Source organism: Plecotus auritus (assembly GCF_963455305.1).
Source record: "Plecotus auritus genome assembly, chromosome: 4".
In the NCBI taxonomy this organism is placed as follows: Eukaryota; Metazoa; Chordata; class Mammalia; order Chiroptera; family Vespertilionidae; genus Plecotus; species Plecotus auritus.
The window spans coordinates 106,186,045-106,204,425 of NC_137775.1; the positions used below are offsets into that span (position 1 = coordinate 106,186,045).

The 18,381-nt window shown below is 59.7% G+C and overlaps 1 protein-coding gene across 1 annotated transcript in view; it reads left to right on the forward strand.

Annotated features, from left to right (window-relative positions):
• Nucleotides 1–18,381, forward strand: part of PTPRN2 (protein tyrosine phosphatase receptor type N2) — a 458,587-nt gene that overhangs the window by 225,304 nt on the left and 214,902 nt on the right. Inside the window, exon 11 of the mRNA XM_080665141.1 lies at nucleotides 3,226–3,305. Within this exon, the coding sequence (XP_080521267.1) occupies nucleotides 3,226–3,305 (80 nt within the window). The remainder of the gene's footprint in view (nucleotides 1–3,225; nucleotides 3,306–18,381) is intronic.

Here is an 18,381-nt window from a genome sequence, read left to right on the forward strand (position 1 = left end):
CCTGCCAGTAGCCCAGGTCCCCCCGCCCCTCCGACACCCCTTCCCCTGTGAGAGAGCCCCTGGGAGTCTGGGAGCTCCAGAAAGCATGCATTAGTGTCTTGGAGCAGAATTGTGGTTACTTACCTCTGCGTCTTGTCTCCTGGTTTGTGACATTTCATATGAAGTAGGAGGAACAGTGGGCGAGTCACCCCTGGAGCCCTTGCGCCTGTTATTCAGATTGAGCTTCGTGGGGGCGGTCTGGCACTTCAGGACTGTGGGTCCACATGTGTGTTTACTCATGGGACGCCTCCCTGTGGAAGCCTGTGGTGGGGACACATGGGACCTTTCTTGGATGCAGTCCGTGGCCTCTGCACCCTTCCCTTCCTTCTACTTGCCTGGGACTCTACTTGGCATTGGCAGCGTCACACAGTGACTTGTCACGGGAGAGCCAGGCTCCAGGGCCAGGACACACCACCCCATTTTACAGCTGAGTAAACTGAGGCCCGAGTGGTGACCCTCGTGCAGACTGGCAGTTGAGACCTCTGTGTAGAGACTTTGCATTGTGGAAGCAGGAGCAGCAGGGGTTGGGAGCCAGGGCGTCTGGGGTCACGTGATGTGAGGCTGTACTGACCCCTTGTGAACCTGAGAAAAGGCATGTGACTGAACCTGGAGCGCTCCCAGGGCCTGGAGCATCCCCAATGTGGGTGTCACTGAGGCTTGATGACGATCAAGCTGACACTAGGGTCGACTTCCCCTATACCAGGCACCCCAGGAGCCATGTGCGTCTCCGAGTGGCAAGGCAGTGACGTGGGGCCCCCTGAGAGAAGGCTGTGGTGTTGTGTCCATCTGTCTGCTGGGCCCACCATGGGGGGTGGCAGGTGGACGGCAGGCCTGTGCCCATCGCAGGTGAGCGAGTGGGCATCTATGTGTCTCAGAGAGCACTCGGCCCTGGGGGAGCTGTAGAATGAGGGAGTGGTAGGCGGAAGTGCCCAGAACTATAGGTAACCCTGGGGTCCCAATGCTGGGTGGGTCCCCGTCCTCCTGACTCCCAGATGCTGCTTTGGCTGCCACCTGGGCCGGAAGCCCTGGGCGAAGGCACTGCCCAGACCCCATCCCCTCCGCGGAGGCTCCGGGCGGTCTGCGCGCCCCTCGGGACGACGTACGCACCCCTCGGGACGTACTCAGCACTTAGATCTCAGAGAGGCCGCTGTTGTCAAGAGCTGTGGGGAGGCAGACTGAGTGGGCGGGCGGAAATGGGTTGTCACCACCAGAAGACACGTGGTGGGTGACAGGAGGAAGTGTCATTGCCCAGACCAGAAGCAACCTCCATCGGTGGGAGAGCTTGGCAGGATGGAGGGTTGGGCTTGGCTGGGTCACTTCAGATGCAGGGGCCTGTGGAGGCCACCGGGACGGTCACCTGACATGAGCAGTGCAGGCTGCCCGGAGGGCCCAGACCATGGAGGTTCCCAGGATGTGTCTCTGGGCTCCGCAGTTGGGAGAGCAGGATGGAGGGGTCTATGCCGGGACACAGCTGGGCTGGAACCATCAGCAGCCGAGGATGGAGGGACCGCTGGCATTTTCGTGGGTCTCATAGAACTTGGGGACTGTCTGCACAAAGAGACAAAGGGACCGCCCACATGCTGCACCATCAGCCTGAGCGGAGCTGTGGGGACAGTGGCAGGCGCAGACTCTAGGGGGTCAAGCTGACCGGGAGGTGACTGAGGCTGCTACTAGAATCCGGGGGGTGGTGGGGATGGTGACGCACTGCCTTCCACTCATGGGGTGCGCACAGAGGGCTGGTGGCGGGCGGTGCGGAGCTCCCATGAGCAGCAGGATGCGAGGCCAAGACCCAGAGTTATGAGTGAGGTGACACCTGAATCCACAGGGACTCGCGAGGTGCACAGGAGACGGTGGGGTCTGAGGTCACAGCACAGGCAGCAGTGGGCTCATCCCTGGTCAGGCGGAGCCTGGGGAGGAAGGCGGGGCCTGGGGAGGAAGGCGGGCGGGAGATGGGACAGGGAGGTAGAATTCTGACCTCAGGGTGTGTGTGCATTTCTGAGACAGTTGTTCTAATTTTTATGTAAGATCTCTTGAGCGTGTTCTCATTAATCAGTGGATTCTCACTCTTATTATTCTTCTTTGCACCATTCTTACTATTAATGCTTTTTAAAATGATTTTATCATAAACAATGAAATCAGCAGTAGAATGCAGAGGAACAACAGTGGAGTGGCTGGTTAGAAGGTGCCAGACTGTGGGCCCTGCAGGTACCGTGGCAGCGTCCCCTCCTCTTCCCATTCCCCTCTCTCCTTCCTCCCCCTTCCCCCCTCCCCGCCACTCTTACTCATTTCTAAATTTTCAGTGCGGTCCCTTCTTGGCATTCTAGCTGATCTTTCAAGAAACAAATTAAGGGATTTTTCTGTACATTTCGCTGAGAGGGATGATTGGGTGGGGACCGTGGGCGGAGTTCAGGAGCATAGGAGGGAGTGGGCTCTTGGAGGGAGGGGTCCTTCCCGCGTTAGCAGTTAGCACCGAGGGATCTCCTGCAGAGGGTGTTGAGAGTCGCTCTGTGAGGAGCTACCGACTATGGCCTGTTCCCCTGCCTTTGAGACCAACCCTGCAGTGCTGCTCCGGCTGGAGATTGCTGCATGTACCATGTTTCTAACAGACATGAGGCCTTCATATGAGTCAAATTGTTTTAAAAAAGTGATGTTTTTTTCAAAATCATGTTCAATAGTGTTGAAAAGCTTTGGATAATTCTTGTCTGCCAATTCCCTGCCAGTTATGTTTATACTGAATGTTTCTTAATGTTTGATACTTGTTTAAACAGTTGCTGTCAGAGAGGCTTTTAAAGACTCCTCTCTCCTTTCTGCCTTTGACGCACTCTGCTCCCTTGGGAACCAGATACCAAAATCTGTTTCCATAACAGCTTTTCCCTCGCAAGAGTCTGTGGCTGGCCTGTTGGGCAGAACTTTTTATAAAAGCACCACGTGTCTTAGACAAGCAGAGCCAGTCAGTGGAATCACTGGAAAATGGAAACAAAGAGGAAGCGTGTCAAGAACACGCTCACTCATGAGAGAGTGTTGGCCCTGCGTACACGTATAGGACACGGAGGCCCGGTGAGGTCACGTGTGGGAGCTGTGGCCCTGGGTGTGTGTGTCTCTGAGTGTGTCACGCTGTCCCGCACTCTCAGAGAGGACACGCTGTGTGCTGAAATGCACTGACCCTTTCTGCATGGTCTCTCCCAGGGTCCTGGGACCAGCCGTGACCTTCAGAGTAAGTGCCAACGTCCAGAACGTGACGCCTGCAGATGTGGTGAAGGCAGCAGGTAAGGTTCTTTCAACACAACTACATGTGTGCACACACATGCAGGCACCAGGTCGGGAGGACAGACAGCCTCCCTGGCATCCTGGTGCTAGTGGGGAGACAATGAGGCAGTAGAGTGGGTCAGCTTACATGACGTGGGTGGAGGCGCCGCAGCTCCAGGTAGCGGGGGCTGGTGCAGGGGGGGGGGTGGGAGGGGGGAAGGGGAGAGTGGGTGCGGGTAGGGGAGACAGGCTCTGATGCGGGGGGTTTGGGAGAGGGGGTGCCGGTTGGGGGGGCAGGCATAGGTGTGGGGGGTGGAGGGGGATACACCAGTGTCAGGAGTGGGTGCGGTTTCGCATTTCACACCAGATGACCAGCTGTGGCCTCACGTCCACAGGAGGCAGGTTTCAGCAGAGTTGGTCATAACTTCGCAGTGAGGGCCCCGCCTGTGAGTCCTCCTCACACGCTGGGAGTTGCCGAGTGGCCCCAGCTATGAGACACATTGGTCACGGCGGGAGGAGCTGGGGGACGGTTTGCGTGCCCCGAGCACAGGTCCTGGTTTTACTTATTGAGAGCTTTACTGTGTGGTGGGTCCTTCTGCCTTGTGAGAAACAGGAACCACCACTGCACCAGGCTGCGGGCCCCCAGGCTCCAGCTCAGCCAGCAGGGCGCCGGGCCCAGACTCAGCAGGCCTGACGCTTTGCTTCAGCTGATGCCATTATTGTGAGATGTAGGAACTATTTTTAATGAGATTTACATCTTTCCTTCCAGTGTAAAATGTGGCAAGATATTCTGGTTGATTTAGAGATTTGGGTACTTGGTTCTTCTTAGTTGAGGCATCAGGCGTTGGCCCCCATGAGCTCAGTGAACATGGGTGGGTGTCCGCGGTCCCGCCGTGAGGGGAACTGCTGCTCTGACCTGTCCTGGTTGCCGCTGGATTTCACTGCTAGGAACTCTGGGTACCGCGGTACCGCCTGTTTGCTGTTAGTGGTGATTTTGGCAGCCAAGTGCTTCTAGTTAAGGCAGGATTCATGGCCAAGTTGACAGTCCTCGGAAACCTGGCAGGTCTGCGCTCTCAGAGCCGACGCCCCACTTCCTTTGACGGTCACGTTCCATCCCCACGGGGCTCAGGATGCAGCTCCCAAAGCAGCGGAGCGCGTGTCGGCGTGGACTCTGTGTTCCTTGCTCCCGCCTCGTGGCCGCAGGCTGTCTCCTCCTGGCCCAGCGCCCACTTGACGATCAGGGATCCTGTGTCAGCGCCGGTCACGGAGCACATCTAGGGTCAGCTCGGGCGCCAGTTCTGATGCAGAAACACACGGAGTGCCCCCACCGGTGGGAATGCATGGAATTGGGTTTACTCAAGACTCTGCGAATGGACAAACACGAATGAAGTGTGTTTTTAAATCCTCACCGAAGACATGTCCATTGATCTGGAGAGAGAGAGGAAGGAGGGAGGGAGAGAGAGATCAGCTGCCTCCTACATGCATCCAACAGGGGATCGAAACCTAGGCATGTGCCCTGACCAGGAATCGAACCTGTGACTTTTTGGTGCATACGATGTCGCTTCAACCGAGTCACATCGGCCGGGCAAAGTCTTTAAAAAAATAATGACAATATACACACCGACAATGGCCTTTTGTTGATTTGATTGCTCTCTGGGAAACAAGCGGCTATTTGAAACCTCGCTTCTGGTCATGTTGGCTGGGCGTGCTGCGAGCGGCGGCATGCTGCGAGCGCTCCTGTACCCAAGCATCACGTAACTATCACAGCTGCTTCTCATGTGGGTGAAAAATCGGTGACGCAGACACGGTCACACTTGGTCCCCTTTACATCCAGAATAGTGTTAACATGTTACAAACATATCTGATGTTGTGTAGGAAAATGATTGTGTGAAGTAAGTTTGGGCCATGAGGACCTTATTTGGAGGCATTAGAAATACCCCGTGGAAGCGGCACCCAGGCCACCCCTGCCCGGTGAGAGCCTCTGGGACGGCGGAGAGCGGTGGCCTCTGAGGGCAGCGTCCATGCGCGGGGTGGCTTCCTCACGTGCCAACAAGGAAGAATTTTGAATCCAAATGGAGATGCCTGTGGTTTCTCACTTCGCTGGCGGAGTCTCAATAGAGCTGCTGCAGCCAGCCTGGCGGTCTCATGGGCAGACCCGTGGGTGGGCCGCGAGGGCCCGTCTGGCTCACAGGTGCCGCGCCCCCTGCACCCGCTGCTTACCCGCGCTCTGCGTTATCTGAAGGAGACAGCCGGGCGGATGGAACTGGCAGGGCACTTATGCTGCTAGTTTAATACAAAATGAGGCGAACCTAAGGAAGAGGCACAAGGCTGTCGGTCCGGTGAACATCACGTGGAGCAGCTGCAATGAAGGTGCTGTGCCCGTCGTGCAGACTCTGTTCCCGGCGATCCTTCTGGAAGGCCCGCCTCGTGTCCAGCCTCGGGCGTTGGTAGCGTGGTCGCGTGGAGGCTCCTGGGTTGTCGCGCAGCTAGAAAAGGGCAGGCGCCCGCAATCGTGGCCAAGGCGCGGAGTCGGCCGGCAGCGCTCTCCACACCGCCCTCGGGGCCGCTGTTCTGAAGCTGCAGCTTCTGAGAACAGAGGCCGCGCCGCCGGGTCCTGACACTCCAGGAGCTGCTCTGCGCTCAGCTGCGTGTCCAGCCGGCCAGGCCAGGCCGCCTCTGCCCCGTTGGTGCGGCCCTGCAGGCTGGGTCCCTGCTTGTTGCTCCAGGTGGTGGTGTGTGTGTGTGACTCACTGGGGACCATTAGGTGTGGCCCTGCCTTCCAGTCTCCCTCTGACTGCAGCTGCCGCCAGCACTGCCCTTCTTCCCTTTGGGCAGTGGTAGGGCCCCATGTCACCTCCCACAACGAGGCTCAGGCTCGCAGTGGCGTGGCCTGTGAGCTTGCGGTAAGGGTCTGCTCTCCATAAAAAACACATTTTTATTGATCTGAGAAAGAAAGGGAGAGGGAGAGATAGAAACATCAATGATGAGAGAGAATCATTGATCGGCTGCCTTCTGCAAGCCCCACACTAGGAATCGAGCCCACAGCCCGGGCCTTTGTCCTGACCGGGACTCAAACCATGACCTCCTGGTGCATAGGTCGATGAGCAAGCACTGAGCCATGTCAGCTGGGCAGGGTATGTTTTAAAGACACATGTCAAGTGCGGGCCCAGAGCAGGGATCCGGCACCCCCAGTGTTCAGTCCCAAGCCCCGGCCACAGGGAGTGAGCGCTGCCCAGCCCTCCTGTGTTCACCTTGAAAGGGGAGATGGAGCCCAGAAGGGGAACGTGTCCTCTGACGCTGCTCAGCTCAGCCATCGCGCTGTGGCCCCAACAAGCATCAGGGTCGAGCTCTGGCCCCTCACGTAGGTTCCTGCTGTGCCACGCCGTGCAGGCCCGAGGAGACAAAACACCCAAGGACCCCCCGAGGGACCCTCCTGCTGGCTGGAGACGTGCACACAGTGCCCGAGGTCAGCAAGGAGCTTCATCAGATAATGCCACTCCTGGGGCAGGGACGCACTGGCATTCCAATCTGACTGGGGCCGTATGCTCAATATCCACAGTGGATGCCCTTGGCTTGACCCTGACTATAGCTGGAGAGCTGGTGCTGCCATCCTGCGACCAGAGGCATGGCCGGTGGCCCAGGGGCGAGGCCTGTGGTAGGTGCCAGGCGGCCGCCAGGTGAGGGGAAGAAAGGCCCTCACTGCAGCCTCTCCTCCCCCCGACCCCAGCCTTAGCCATGTTGGCCACACCTTCCATTCCCAACGTGGACGGGCAGCCGCTGGGCCGGCTGATGCCTGCGTGTCACTGCCCTTTCCTAGAACATCGGCGGGACCACTGCTCTGGACGAGGGGAGAGTCGACTCGATGGGAAATCCTGAGGCTGCTCTGGAAATGCTCACCGAAGTCCCCTTGGAGGAAAGCAGTTCACCCAGGCACAGACACCTGCCGGGAGCTGGACGGAAGGGCAAGTCCGAGGATTCCCGCTCTTCTCTGAGGGGGTCAGAGCCAAGGACATTCTGGGCAGAGCCCTGTGTCTCTTCCTCGGCCATGCGACAGAGCCCTTGGGCCGGGCCACAGGGTGCCTCAGGGGCTCGAGGGTTGGGTCTGGCCTCAGTGGGGGGTCTGAATATCCAGTGAAGTGACTTTCCCAGAGGCGCTGGCTGCTGCTGCTCAGAATTGGCATCTGTGGTCCCCATTGCAGTGACGGTGCCATGTCCACCCGGCAGGTTCCCGGGCAAGGGACCTCCAGAGCTCAGCTGGCCTGCGGGGTCCCCCCAGTGGGCTGTCAGTGGGCACAGGGAGGAATGCTCGAACCAAGAGTGGGAGAAACATGGAGAACAAAGCCTCTGAGAGATGAGACGTGGAGACAAGACGGGCACCGGGAGTCAGGGAGGGAGGTCGTGCTCAGATGACGGGGACTCGCCTCGGCCGTGGCCTCTGAAAGGGTGATTCTGACCGAACATGCGCCTGCAGCTCGGCCCAGCCTGGCCTGTGTTCTGCATGGACGGAACTGTGGGCTGACGGGCCCGTGTGACTGTGCGTGTCTGCAGACCCTCCTGTCTTGCCCGTGGGGTTGAGCAGAGCACCCTCAGAGGGGAGTTGGGTGCCAGGCGCTGCCCTGAGGAGCACGACTGTGTTTATGAAGATGAGAGTCAGGAGGGAGTGTCAGAGCAGGTGGGGATGGATGCTGCAGAACCTCTCCTCCTCCTGGTCCTCAGGAAGGGCTTTGGGCCAAGGGCGGGGGTGGGGGGAGCAGGGCTCCTGTGGGCGGGTGTGTGCTCCCGGCAGCATCGGGACCCGCGGTGGACAGAATCCAGGTCAGCCTAGAAGCTCAGGGACCGGGAGTGTGGCCAGGCTGACGCTGGGGTCCTGGGAGTGGCCAGGGGCCTGGGGTCTGGGTGGCGATGGTGATGCGTGGTCTGAGCTCGGCTCCCACACAGATTGCGGGGCTGAATGTCATCCTCCTTGAACCGCATGCTCCCGCAGAACCGGGAGTAGAAGGTGCAGACCTATTGGTGAGGAATCCCCCCATGGCCTCCTGCAGGTCTGTGGGCTCTGAGGTCGGGGTGCTTGGGGGTCGGCTCATACCTGCTGGAGGTGTTGGGTGGCAGACAGAGTATGGCCGGTGCAGGACGGCCTGTGGGGAAGCAGGATGAGGAAGTCAGCCTGGAGCAGTGTAGTGGGCTGTGATGTCATACATTGTGTTAATACGTGACATGTGGTATACAGTGCTACTGTGTAATGTGATAAATGCGATGTAGCGTGACATGCTGTGGTCTGTGCAGTATGACAGGATCGCTCGCATGACGGCGGCAGCTCACTGTGCTGCACCTCAGGAACGTCCACGCTCTGAAGGGACACAGGCCCGGGTGGGGGGGCAGGGGGAGCTGAGCGGATGGACGGTTATGAGGCGGTTGGCCGAGGCCTGTGGTGGCTGTGGAGTGGACCCCTGTGAGGAAGAGGAGGTGGGGGCCCATGCTGGCGTGTCCTGGAACTCGGACGCCCTAGTGACCAGTGCCCAGCATGTCTGTGGGGCGCAATGAGGATTTGGCCTCCTTTCCTCAGGAAGCAGGGGTCCCATCTGCACCACAGGGCCCTCGGCAGCTTCATGGAGAACCGCTGGACCCAGCTTGGATTTGGGCGGCACAGGAGAAACGCTGGTGGGTGTGGGTGGCCCGGTCTAACCCTGGGAGGGGGATAGACGGTGCGGACCAACACCGTCTCAGCGGCTGGGGCGGGAGATGGCCAGCCGGAGGGGTCGCCCAGGGCTGGGCAGGTGAGCACAAAGGAGGGGGTTTGGGCCCCAGCAAGGCTGTGGCTGCAGCTCCGAGGAGGCCCGGCGGCGATGATGGGTGGCGCTGCCCCACCACTGCTCTCTAACAGCCACAGTGACTGCCGGCTCTGGCAGGGTGCTGGGAGGGTCAGAGCGCCAGCGTGCAGCTGGTGCTCCCCGCTGGCGGGAGGAGGCTCGAGAAGCCCGTCTTAGTCAGGCCTGGGCCTCTGGCCGCGTGCGCCCTGCTGCCAAGTGGTTCTGCTTGCCAGGTTCCCAGGCTCCCTGTGTAGGAAGGGGTGAGGGGCGGGTGGCCGAAATACCAGGAGCCATTGCCTGTCACGAGTTCATTTCCATACACAGGGGCCCACAGATTAAGAAGGTCATTTGTAGAGAACTCAGTCTCGCTTTCGAAGGAGCAGAGGGGAGGGGTCTGTCTACTCCATGGCCCGGCCTCCCTCTGACCTGAGTGCTCACTGCACCGTTAGGTCCACATGGCTCAGGGCCCGTCCAGAGGGGAGTGCAGGGGCCCAGGGTCCAGGACCTGCGTGGCCTCAAGCTCCACCCTGCACAGAGCGCCCCAGCATGCACTTGTGATACGCCCGCCATCAGCATGCACACTGTGGACACACTAGAACCAGGACAAGAGCTCCGTCCTCGGCCAGGCCTGGGGGAGGGGGATGGATATACACAGATGTGGGCTAAGACTGGAGGCTAATCGAGTGAAGCCCGTGATTGAGCAGAAGTGAGAGGATTGTGCAAATGCAGGGGTAGGGCAAGCCTGGGGAGGCCTGGAGTAGGCCTGGGGGGCCTGGGCAGCAGGGGGGCCTGGGCGGGAGGGGTGCCTGGAGCAGGCCTGGGGGAGCCTGGGCAGGAGGGAGGCCTGGGGTAGGCCTGGCGGGGGGAGGGCCTGAGCAGGAGGGGGAGCCCGGGGGTGGCAGGCCCTTCTGGAACCTTAGTTCCTCTCTGCTCCCGGGATACCTGCTTGTCTCCAGACATGCGCTGTGCTTTTGTTCTGGCTCTGCTTCCTATCATTCCTCCACTCACCTGCTCACGCCTCAACCATCTCTCCATCTGTCCACTGTGAGCACACAGGAATCTGGAGCCCTGCATCCACCTGCTGCATCCAGGGGGCGGGGCCACATGTTGGGGGCAGGATGTGGGGGCCATCCTCCTGCTGGGGAAGCAGCATCTCAGCTGCAGCTGTTGCCTGCTGGGCTGCCCTCGCCTGCCTGTCGGCCCACAGGCAGGTGCGCCCACCGTTCCATCTCACCGTCCTCGTGTGGAACGGCCTGGAACTCGGCCCTGAGTTAACTGTCAATCACTGGTTGTGGCGCCTCATGTGGAAAGTTGCCAGGGCCCAGCATAGGAAGGAACAGTCTCGCTTGCGAATGAGCAGGCAGGAGGGGTACAGCACCCCCTGGGGGCTGTGGGTCATCCTGCGGTGACTCTCGCAGTTCCTGTCGTCATGTGGCCCCTGTTCGGGGGAAGTGGGACAGGTGTGGGGTCCCGGGTCACCCTCGCTGTGGGAACGTGGGGAGTGACAGCTTCAGGTCCCTTGTCTAGCGTTGGGCAAGTGCCGACATCACGGTTGTGACGATTCAGTGGGCACAGAGGTGCAGAGGGAGCGTCCGTGACCTGAGAGCCGACCCTGACCTGGTGGGATGGCATGAGGGGACGTTTGGTCACAGACAGTCCCAGGGATGGGCACTCACCAAGAGCCGCTTAGGGGCCGGACCCTGTTGTCTGGCTGCAGCCCACTCTCCCGAGGGTAGGTGCCAGCCCTCCTCCCCAGGGTTGTTAACAGTTTGAGGTGAGTCTCCGTCAGGGCCTGGGTCTGCTTCCTGCGGAGGTCAGTGTGAGGCCAGGTCCACCTGGGCTGGGGAGCCCGAGCGGATGGAGTGGGTCAGAGGGTAATGAGCCTCGTGCTCTCTCCTGCGCCACACCCGTCCTTCTGAGGTGGCGCGTGGACCAGCTGCTGCAGGTGAAGCCAGGGCAGGTGGGGACCCCACCGCAGGAAGCTGTGTCAGTCATTGTGGGGAGAGAGCTGGGGTGAGGGCAGGAACTGTGCCACCTGCGGGCAGGCACCTAGCAGAGGGGTGTGGGGGTGTTTGTCGCGTGGGACTGTGTGGAGGTGGGGGCTGAGGAGCAGCAAGGGGTGGGAGCTCAGAGCCTCCCCCATGAAGTGGGGCCATGTGCCTAGCCTGCCACACCTGTGTGCAGGACAGTTGGGGTGCCCTCAGCGATGCCGGGTGAGAGTGGGAGGTCCGCACCCCAAATCCCGGCCCCTGGGGTGGCTCTGTGGACCATTACGGCATCTCCCAGGGCCTATAGGGTCATTCTTGCCCACAATCTCCCCTCACCCTCTCTCAGCTCCACGTTGGCCATGGAGGTGGCTTGGGGCTTCCCTGCACACAAGGCGAGGCTGCTGGAGCCGAGTGTGCAGGATAGGCTTGCCTGGCGTCAGGTCTCAGGGGTGGGTGAAGATGGGGACAGGGACAGAGAGGCTGCAGACACCGAGTCTGGGTGACCTTGAGAGCACAGCAGGCAGAGAAGGATGGGGCCAGTTTGTGGTCAGGGCACAGCTGGCTGCCCGTCAGTGACTGACACCCATGCTGGGAGGTGAACTGCTTGTGGGAGCTCAGGTGACAGCTGTGTCCAGTGATGGGCACGCCCCTGGGTGCCAACCGGCGTCAGACCCCAGCCTCGTGGTGACACTCAGAAGTCACTGCTGGCCATGTGCCTGTAGCTCTTCCGCATGGTCCAGGCCCACATCCCAGGGGGCGGGGTGTCTGCGTGTCATCATAGGGGTCTGCACGGGGGGACATTGCCTCTCTCATCTCAGCATGAGTTTATAGTGCCTTGGTGCCCAAATAGAAGGGGACTCCTTTTGAATGCAGGGCTGCGGACACACAGCTTTTAAAGACATAGCTTCAAGACGGGCACCTGAGCGAGGAGCAGGTGGGTATCTGAGCGAGGAGGGGCTGGCTGGTGTGTCTCCCTCATCCACAGCCGTCCCCCTGCACCCAAGAGGGGCTGGCTGAGCTGAGAGAATGCAGTGTCTGTCGGAAGCCGCCTCCTGGGATTCCCTCAAACACCAGTTCCCATGGCAACTGGCCAGCAAGTAAGAGCAACGCTGAGATGAGGGTTTCCAGTGGCTGTTGCAGGCGGGCACAGGTGCGGCAGAACCAGAGGCATCACAGGCCTGCGTGAGCACTCCCAAGCCCGGCTGTCCCCAGGGCCTGTCCTGCAGCCTCGAGCATCGCGGTTGGTGGGCCTCTCTGCAGGCGGTGGGCCTGCCAGGCCCAGGGCAGTGGCACTGGAATTGTTCTGATGTGATGGTCTGCAAGGCTCGACAGCAACAACCTCTTAAAGGACTCGCCCCTGGGCCCTCAGTATCTGTGCACTGATTGCTCCCAGGCAGGCGGTGCTGACCCCGCCCTGCTCACCAGCGCTCCCAGCTCATGGCTGCTGCACCCAGGTGCTCAGGTTAGTGAGCAGTCACCGGGCCTGGCGAGTAGTAGGACCCTGTTGGCCCTGGCACTTGGTCTGTGGGAGGCTTGGGTCAGCAGCCCTTGCTGGTTGGCAGGCAGCCAGCACCTCTGCCGCGTGCAGGCTTGTGTTCCTCCCACTGCCATGTGTCCTCTAGCACAGGATGCGGAGGCCCTGAGGCCTCTCTCGAAAATGGACCTGCTGATTTGCACAAAGCCGGCTGCCTGGCCTGCCCGCTTCTCCGTGAGGAAGTATGTGGAGGGCACCAGGCACACACTAGGCCCGCGTGGGGGCGTCAATCCTTGGGCAGTAATGGTGTCAAATGCAGCCCAGTCAGAGGGAGAAAAGGAGCTCAGTGGGTAACATGGAGGCCCAGCTTCAGCAGCCAGGCGGGGCGGGGGATAGGGAGGGGAGTGTGTGCTGAGAGCAGACAGCATCCTGACCTGCAGGCCGGCCCTGTGTCCCGTTCCAGTGACAGGCTGCCGTGGGTCAGCCCTAAGGGGTGGAGGTCCCAGACCTGTCTGGGCATCTGCTCCGGTGGGTCAGGGCACAGGGTGGGGACAGACACCATGAAGGAGTGGGCAGGGTGGGGTGGGGAATACTTTTTCTAATCCTCACCCGAGGCCATGGTTGTTAAAATCTGTGGAGCACCAGAAAATATATTGTTTGCTGTTCTGGCATAAAAACAGGTGTAATTTTGATTCATTCACATTGGGTGACTATGGTGTTGGCCGCTGTCATTTTATATTTGACGATCTAAGGGAAAGGGGTCAGTGCCCCAACTCAGTGGTCAGGTATTGCATTTCTAAAACTCTCTGGCCGATGGCTCAGTGGTTAGAGCGTCGGCCCAGGCACTGAAGTCTTCAAGTTTGATTTCCGTTCAAGGGCCCATATATACCTGGGTTACGGGTCTGATCCCCGGCCCTGGTCGCGGCTCGTGTGTCCTGGGGCGTTTCTGTTTGTTCCTCTACCCTGAGACCTGTTCTTCCCTGAAAACAAAATAGGCCTCAAGTGCCACAGGCGGGGCTGGAGAGCACAGGAGCGCAAGAGCGCAGACAGCGTGCACAGGCTGCAGCCGGGCCCTGGCGGCCGTGGGCAGGTCCGCGGTGGCCTGGCAGGGTGAGTCTGAGAGGGCATTTGCTTCTCGTGTTGAATTTTCCCAAACCAGGGCACGAAACACGTTATCCTTGCCTCATCGCTATGTGGTACAAACTACTAAGTGGTATGATTCTAACTTAACAACCAGAGTGGAAAAGAAACTTCCAGAAGGGCCATGTGTAAGTCTTAAAAAAAAAACAGCTATGTGGCTCCTTTCCTGAGGGGCCCATCCTCCAAGAGTCACCCCATTAGAACAAAGATGTCCTGTCCTCCTTGCCACCCAGGAAACACGGATGTTGGAGGAGCCTGTGCCTGGAAGAGGGGACAGAGACAGGACCTGGGGCCGCCATGGCAGGTGGCCTGTGGCATGTGGAGGCCTGGGGCTCAGACACGGGCTGGTCCAGGTGCGGGGCTGGGGAGAATGTCACATGACTGGCCCTCAGTGGGGGAGGTGCAGAGACTTGGGTAGGCGCCTACACTTTGCCCTCCTGAGAGGAGGTGGCGGCTGGTGCAACAGGACAGACAGACAGCTGTCTGCTGGCCTTTCCACCTGCTGGGACACTACGCAGGGCCTCGCCTGCCTCTCCAGAGGCTCAAGCAGCAGGATCAGCTCCTGGGGGCCCAGGAGGATGGTGCCCCCCACAAGGGGCCCTCAGGAGCATGTTTAAAATGCACTAACAAGGAGGCAGGACAGAGTGCTGTCCTGGCGGCCCTCAGCAGCACAGTGTGCTCCGCGCCCGCCTCACTGACAACCCCTTTCTGAGGCCCATGATGCGGGTGCGTCTGGCTGAGCGGGCGGCGCGGGCTGCGGGTTGGTTCCCTGGGCCCTGGCTGCCATGGTCCCTGATGGCTCGCTGCGCTGGCTGATGTGGGGCTGTCCTGAGGGGCTACATCTGATAGCTTACCCTGCAGGGGTTTACACAGACATGCAGATCATCGTGGTCCTGAGGTCTAGGCTGTGTCTTTCTTGGCTTCTGTTTCTGAAAGTGCCCCAGACAGCCCTGCCCGGATGCAGCTGGGCTCACGTCTGAGCCTCCTCGGGAACCGCCCCGCCACGGGCAGTGGCACTGGGCTGTCATCAAAGGCTGGGCACTGCCCAGACGGGACCCTGGCGCTGCATCCTGCAGCCAATGAGCTATGACTCGCCTCACCTGCACTCAGTGACTCCGCTCAGGACACGCTGGAGTTGAGTGAGTGTTCTCCCTGATGATGGAGGAGCCTTCAGGAGCAGAGGCACTGTGAGGGGGACACCCAAGGCTCCCAGGGCGATGAGTTCTCAGCAGCCCATGCTCAGAAGTGGGAAACCTTCCTGCCAAGACTGGAGCTCTGGGCCCCTCACCTGTTGGGTCCTGCGCAGCCCGAGGTCAGGGGAGTGTGTGGCCTGCCCAGTCATTGCGAAGTCCATTTGGGACAGTGACCAGGTGGGCTGCGGTGACCAGGTGGGGCACGGTGGCCAGGTGGGGCACGGTGGCCAGGTGGGGCATGATGGCCAGGTGGGGTATGGTGGCCAGGCAGGACCCGCACTGCAGCGGCCAGTGCAGTTGAAGGGGTCTGAGTTGTTCATCAGTTACCGATGTGCATCCTCTGGACTTCCTGAGGTTCTCTTCCTTGAGGTATAAACTTTATGCACTCTCACCAGCACCCTCGGTCAAGGTCTGGTGTCCCCCTGGCTAGGGCTCTTCTGTCCTTGGCTGATGTCCTGTGGCTCTCTCTCCCTCCCCGTGCTGTGTGCTCTCCAGGCGTTTGCACTGTTTTCCATGGTAATTACTGTGGCTCGATCACATCCACTCTTTCCTGACACCTGCTGTGTCTAACCGAGTAAATACAGGCATTTAAACCAGGGGAGCCCGAGGCTGTGACAGATGGGGGAATTCAGGGACATGCAGGGGTGGTCAGGGCGGGGGGCTCGTGGTAAGGAACATGTCTGTCTTGGTGGAAGGTGACTGAGGCGGTAGCGTCGCGGCCACGTGGGCAGTGCAGCAGTCTCAGGGGAGAGGTAGTTCCAGGTCCCAGGGAGCCACCTGGCCATCGGTGGGGTGGAGGGGAGCAGGGCGGGCACCCTCACCAGGAACAGCAGGGAGGAGGGTCCACAGGGAGGGGTGCCACCTGAAGCGTGAGCTGTGGTCCTCTGCCCCTCCAGGCTTGAGCTCCTCTGTGGCCTCAACCCCAACCTGGCATGTGTCCTCCTGTCTGTCCCTTATTCTCTTCAAGCACCGATTTCCACCATAATTCTCAGCACTGGCCAGGCAGGCTTGGGACCCGGCATCCCACCAGCTGCCACCACACCCGGCCACGTTTACCTCCAAAGTGATCCTGAGGTCAGGGCCAGCCCCCTGGCTGCCAACCACATCCCCACTGCAGGCCTTGCTCACGGGCACCCCAGCCCTCAGCCCACAGCACACCCTGTGGACCTTCTGCAGGCGGCACCTACAGCCCCTCTGAGAGCGAGCGCCTGCATTCTGGCGCCTGGTGTGTGGCGTGGAGACCAGCCAAGAGCCCTGTGCTGTGCACTTGGGCTGAGAGGGGATCCTACCCCTTCTCACCGAGAGAAAGAAAAGCGGTGACTCCTCGAGGCAGCAGGTGCTCCTTGTGACTGGGGACCTTCCCCAATGTGTGCACACATCCGATCCTCGGGCCACTGCCTGCAAAGGCATTGCAATGCCGCCTGCCAGCTACATCTCAATAAAGCTGGGGTGACATGGGGATGAGGGGAAAGGTGTCAGGGATGCGGCCTGCCTGGCGCCTTCAGCTCAAGCGGCGGGAGGAGCCGCCGACACCTGTCCACTCCAGGGCTGCACACAGGCGTGGCCCCGCGTCCTCTTAACTGACCGACTGGCATCTAAGTAGCCAACCAACCAGAAGTGCCAGAGGAGCAGCAGGTGCATGAGGAAGGCGCTCGGGGACAGTCCTAGGTTTCCCTGCGCCCATAGTGGGCTCCCGCACGACTAGTTGCCTAGCTGAGGGGCAGGGCTCATGCTTCTCACTCAGCTCTTCGCCTGGCTGCCTGGTTGTCAGTCACTGTCCGTGCATTTGAACATGAACTGAAGCAGAATTGGGGCAGCTCATACAGAAATGAGACAAAGAACTTAAGTGTTTATGGGGGACTTTAAAACTAACCCCCTCCAAGGCTGCCACAGCCCTTCCACGCTGCTCCGCAGGCCGGCCCTGGCTGCGAGGCTCCTAATGGGCGTGTGGCACCTCTCTCCCGCACAGCCACAGACCAAGGACAGAGACCCCTTGGAGCCTGGGCCTTTGTCCTCATCCACTCCTAGATGGTCCCCACCCGGCTGCTGCATGGACCAAACACTCAGAGCCTCCTGTCTCCCTTGCTGGAGGATGGCGCTTTGTGTGATGTTTCTAGTCAACTGAGGCCAATGATCACAGCCTTTCTTCCCTGCAGCTCCTGCAGGTGCGCCACACGCGTCAGTGCTGGGTGATTCGTGAGCACACCTTTTGATAATTTTAAAGCAAAAAAGTATTCTTCAAGAAGCGCCACTCTGCCCTTTGCCGGAGTGTTTGTTAACATTAGTAATCCAATTTAAGTGGAAATTATTCTTTATATTGCTTCCCACAGATACACACACATTCCCCTTAAAGATGGGAAGACTGTGCCGGTGCTGCTCCCTTTCCGCAGAGATGGACGGGCTGTTCCAGTGCAGATTAGTGACGGGGCCAGCAGAGCCCTGTCAGCGGTGCAACTCCGTCATCATGTGCGTGATTAGTTTCACCTTGTAGCCGAGTCTCCGAAAATGCAATTAACAGTTTCATATTCAGCAGCAGCAGCTTTTATTCCTGCGCAAGCTGCGCAACATTTGCATCATAAAAAACTAATTGGTAAACACAGTCTCGCCAGCTTTTCCACCATCCACCCAATTCCCTCCCGCTAATTGGCTCGGCTTCACACACACTGGATGGAATTTCAAAGGCCCGCAGATTAGAGAGCCTGCAAGCACTTGTGTTCCACAGAACCAACTCCAAGGAGACTGGGGGAAAGACTCTAAATTAATGCCAAATTGCAAGCGCCACTCTTGTCCAGCTGTTGCCATGGAAACCACTTGGCCTGCTAATCTGATGGGGGTGGTGTTTATTGAGATTCGTCCTAATGACCTTCGGGAGGCAGTGGCTTCATGGGCTCTCCGCCCTGGTCAGCAGCCGCTGAGTGAGGCCATCCTGAGCTCCCCTGGGCGTTCAAGCCTGGCCCCTCCCGTCCCCTTCTCTGCCCAGCTCAGCGCCCAGCACCTCGACCTAGCCTGCGTGTGTGCGAGTGTGTGTGTGTGTGTGTGTGTCCCCAGGGGCAGGGGTGTAAAGATTACACACACGTTCCACGGGAGAAATCAGGGCTTGTGAAGTGTGGACCTTGGCTGGTTCTCCACGTGTGTCATCACAGAGCCTGCCCCTCCCCCCGTCATCCTCCTCCTCCTCCTCCTCCTCCTCCTCCTCCTCCTCCTCCTCACAGTGGTTCAGTGTAGCTGTGCCCACAGATAAGCAGTTTTCCTGTGATGACTGGTGAGCTCTGGTTGCCAGGTGCTGGCCTGGAAGTGGTTCCTGCTCCTGGAGTGGGCATAACGCCCGTGCGCATCTGTGCGGCGTCTTCCATGGAGGCTCATGAGCCGGAAGAGGCTGTGCAGGCGACATGCCCCACCCATGCTCAGCCGTTTCGTGTGACATGAGGAAGGAGACCCAACTTGTTCAGTGATGGGACTGAGGTTTCACCAGCCCAAGACTTCTGTTCTTTCCC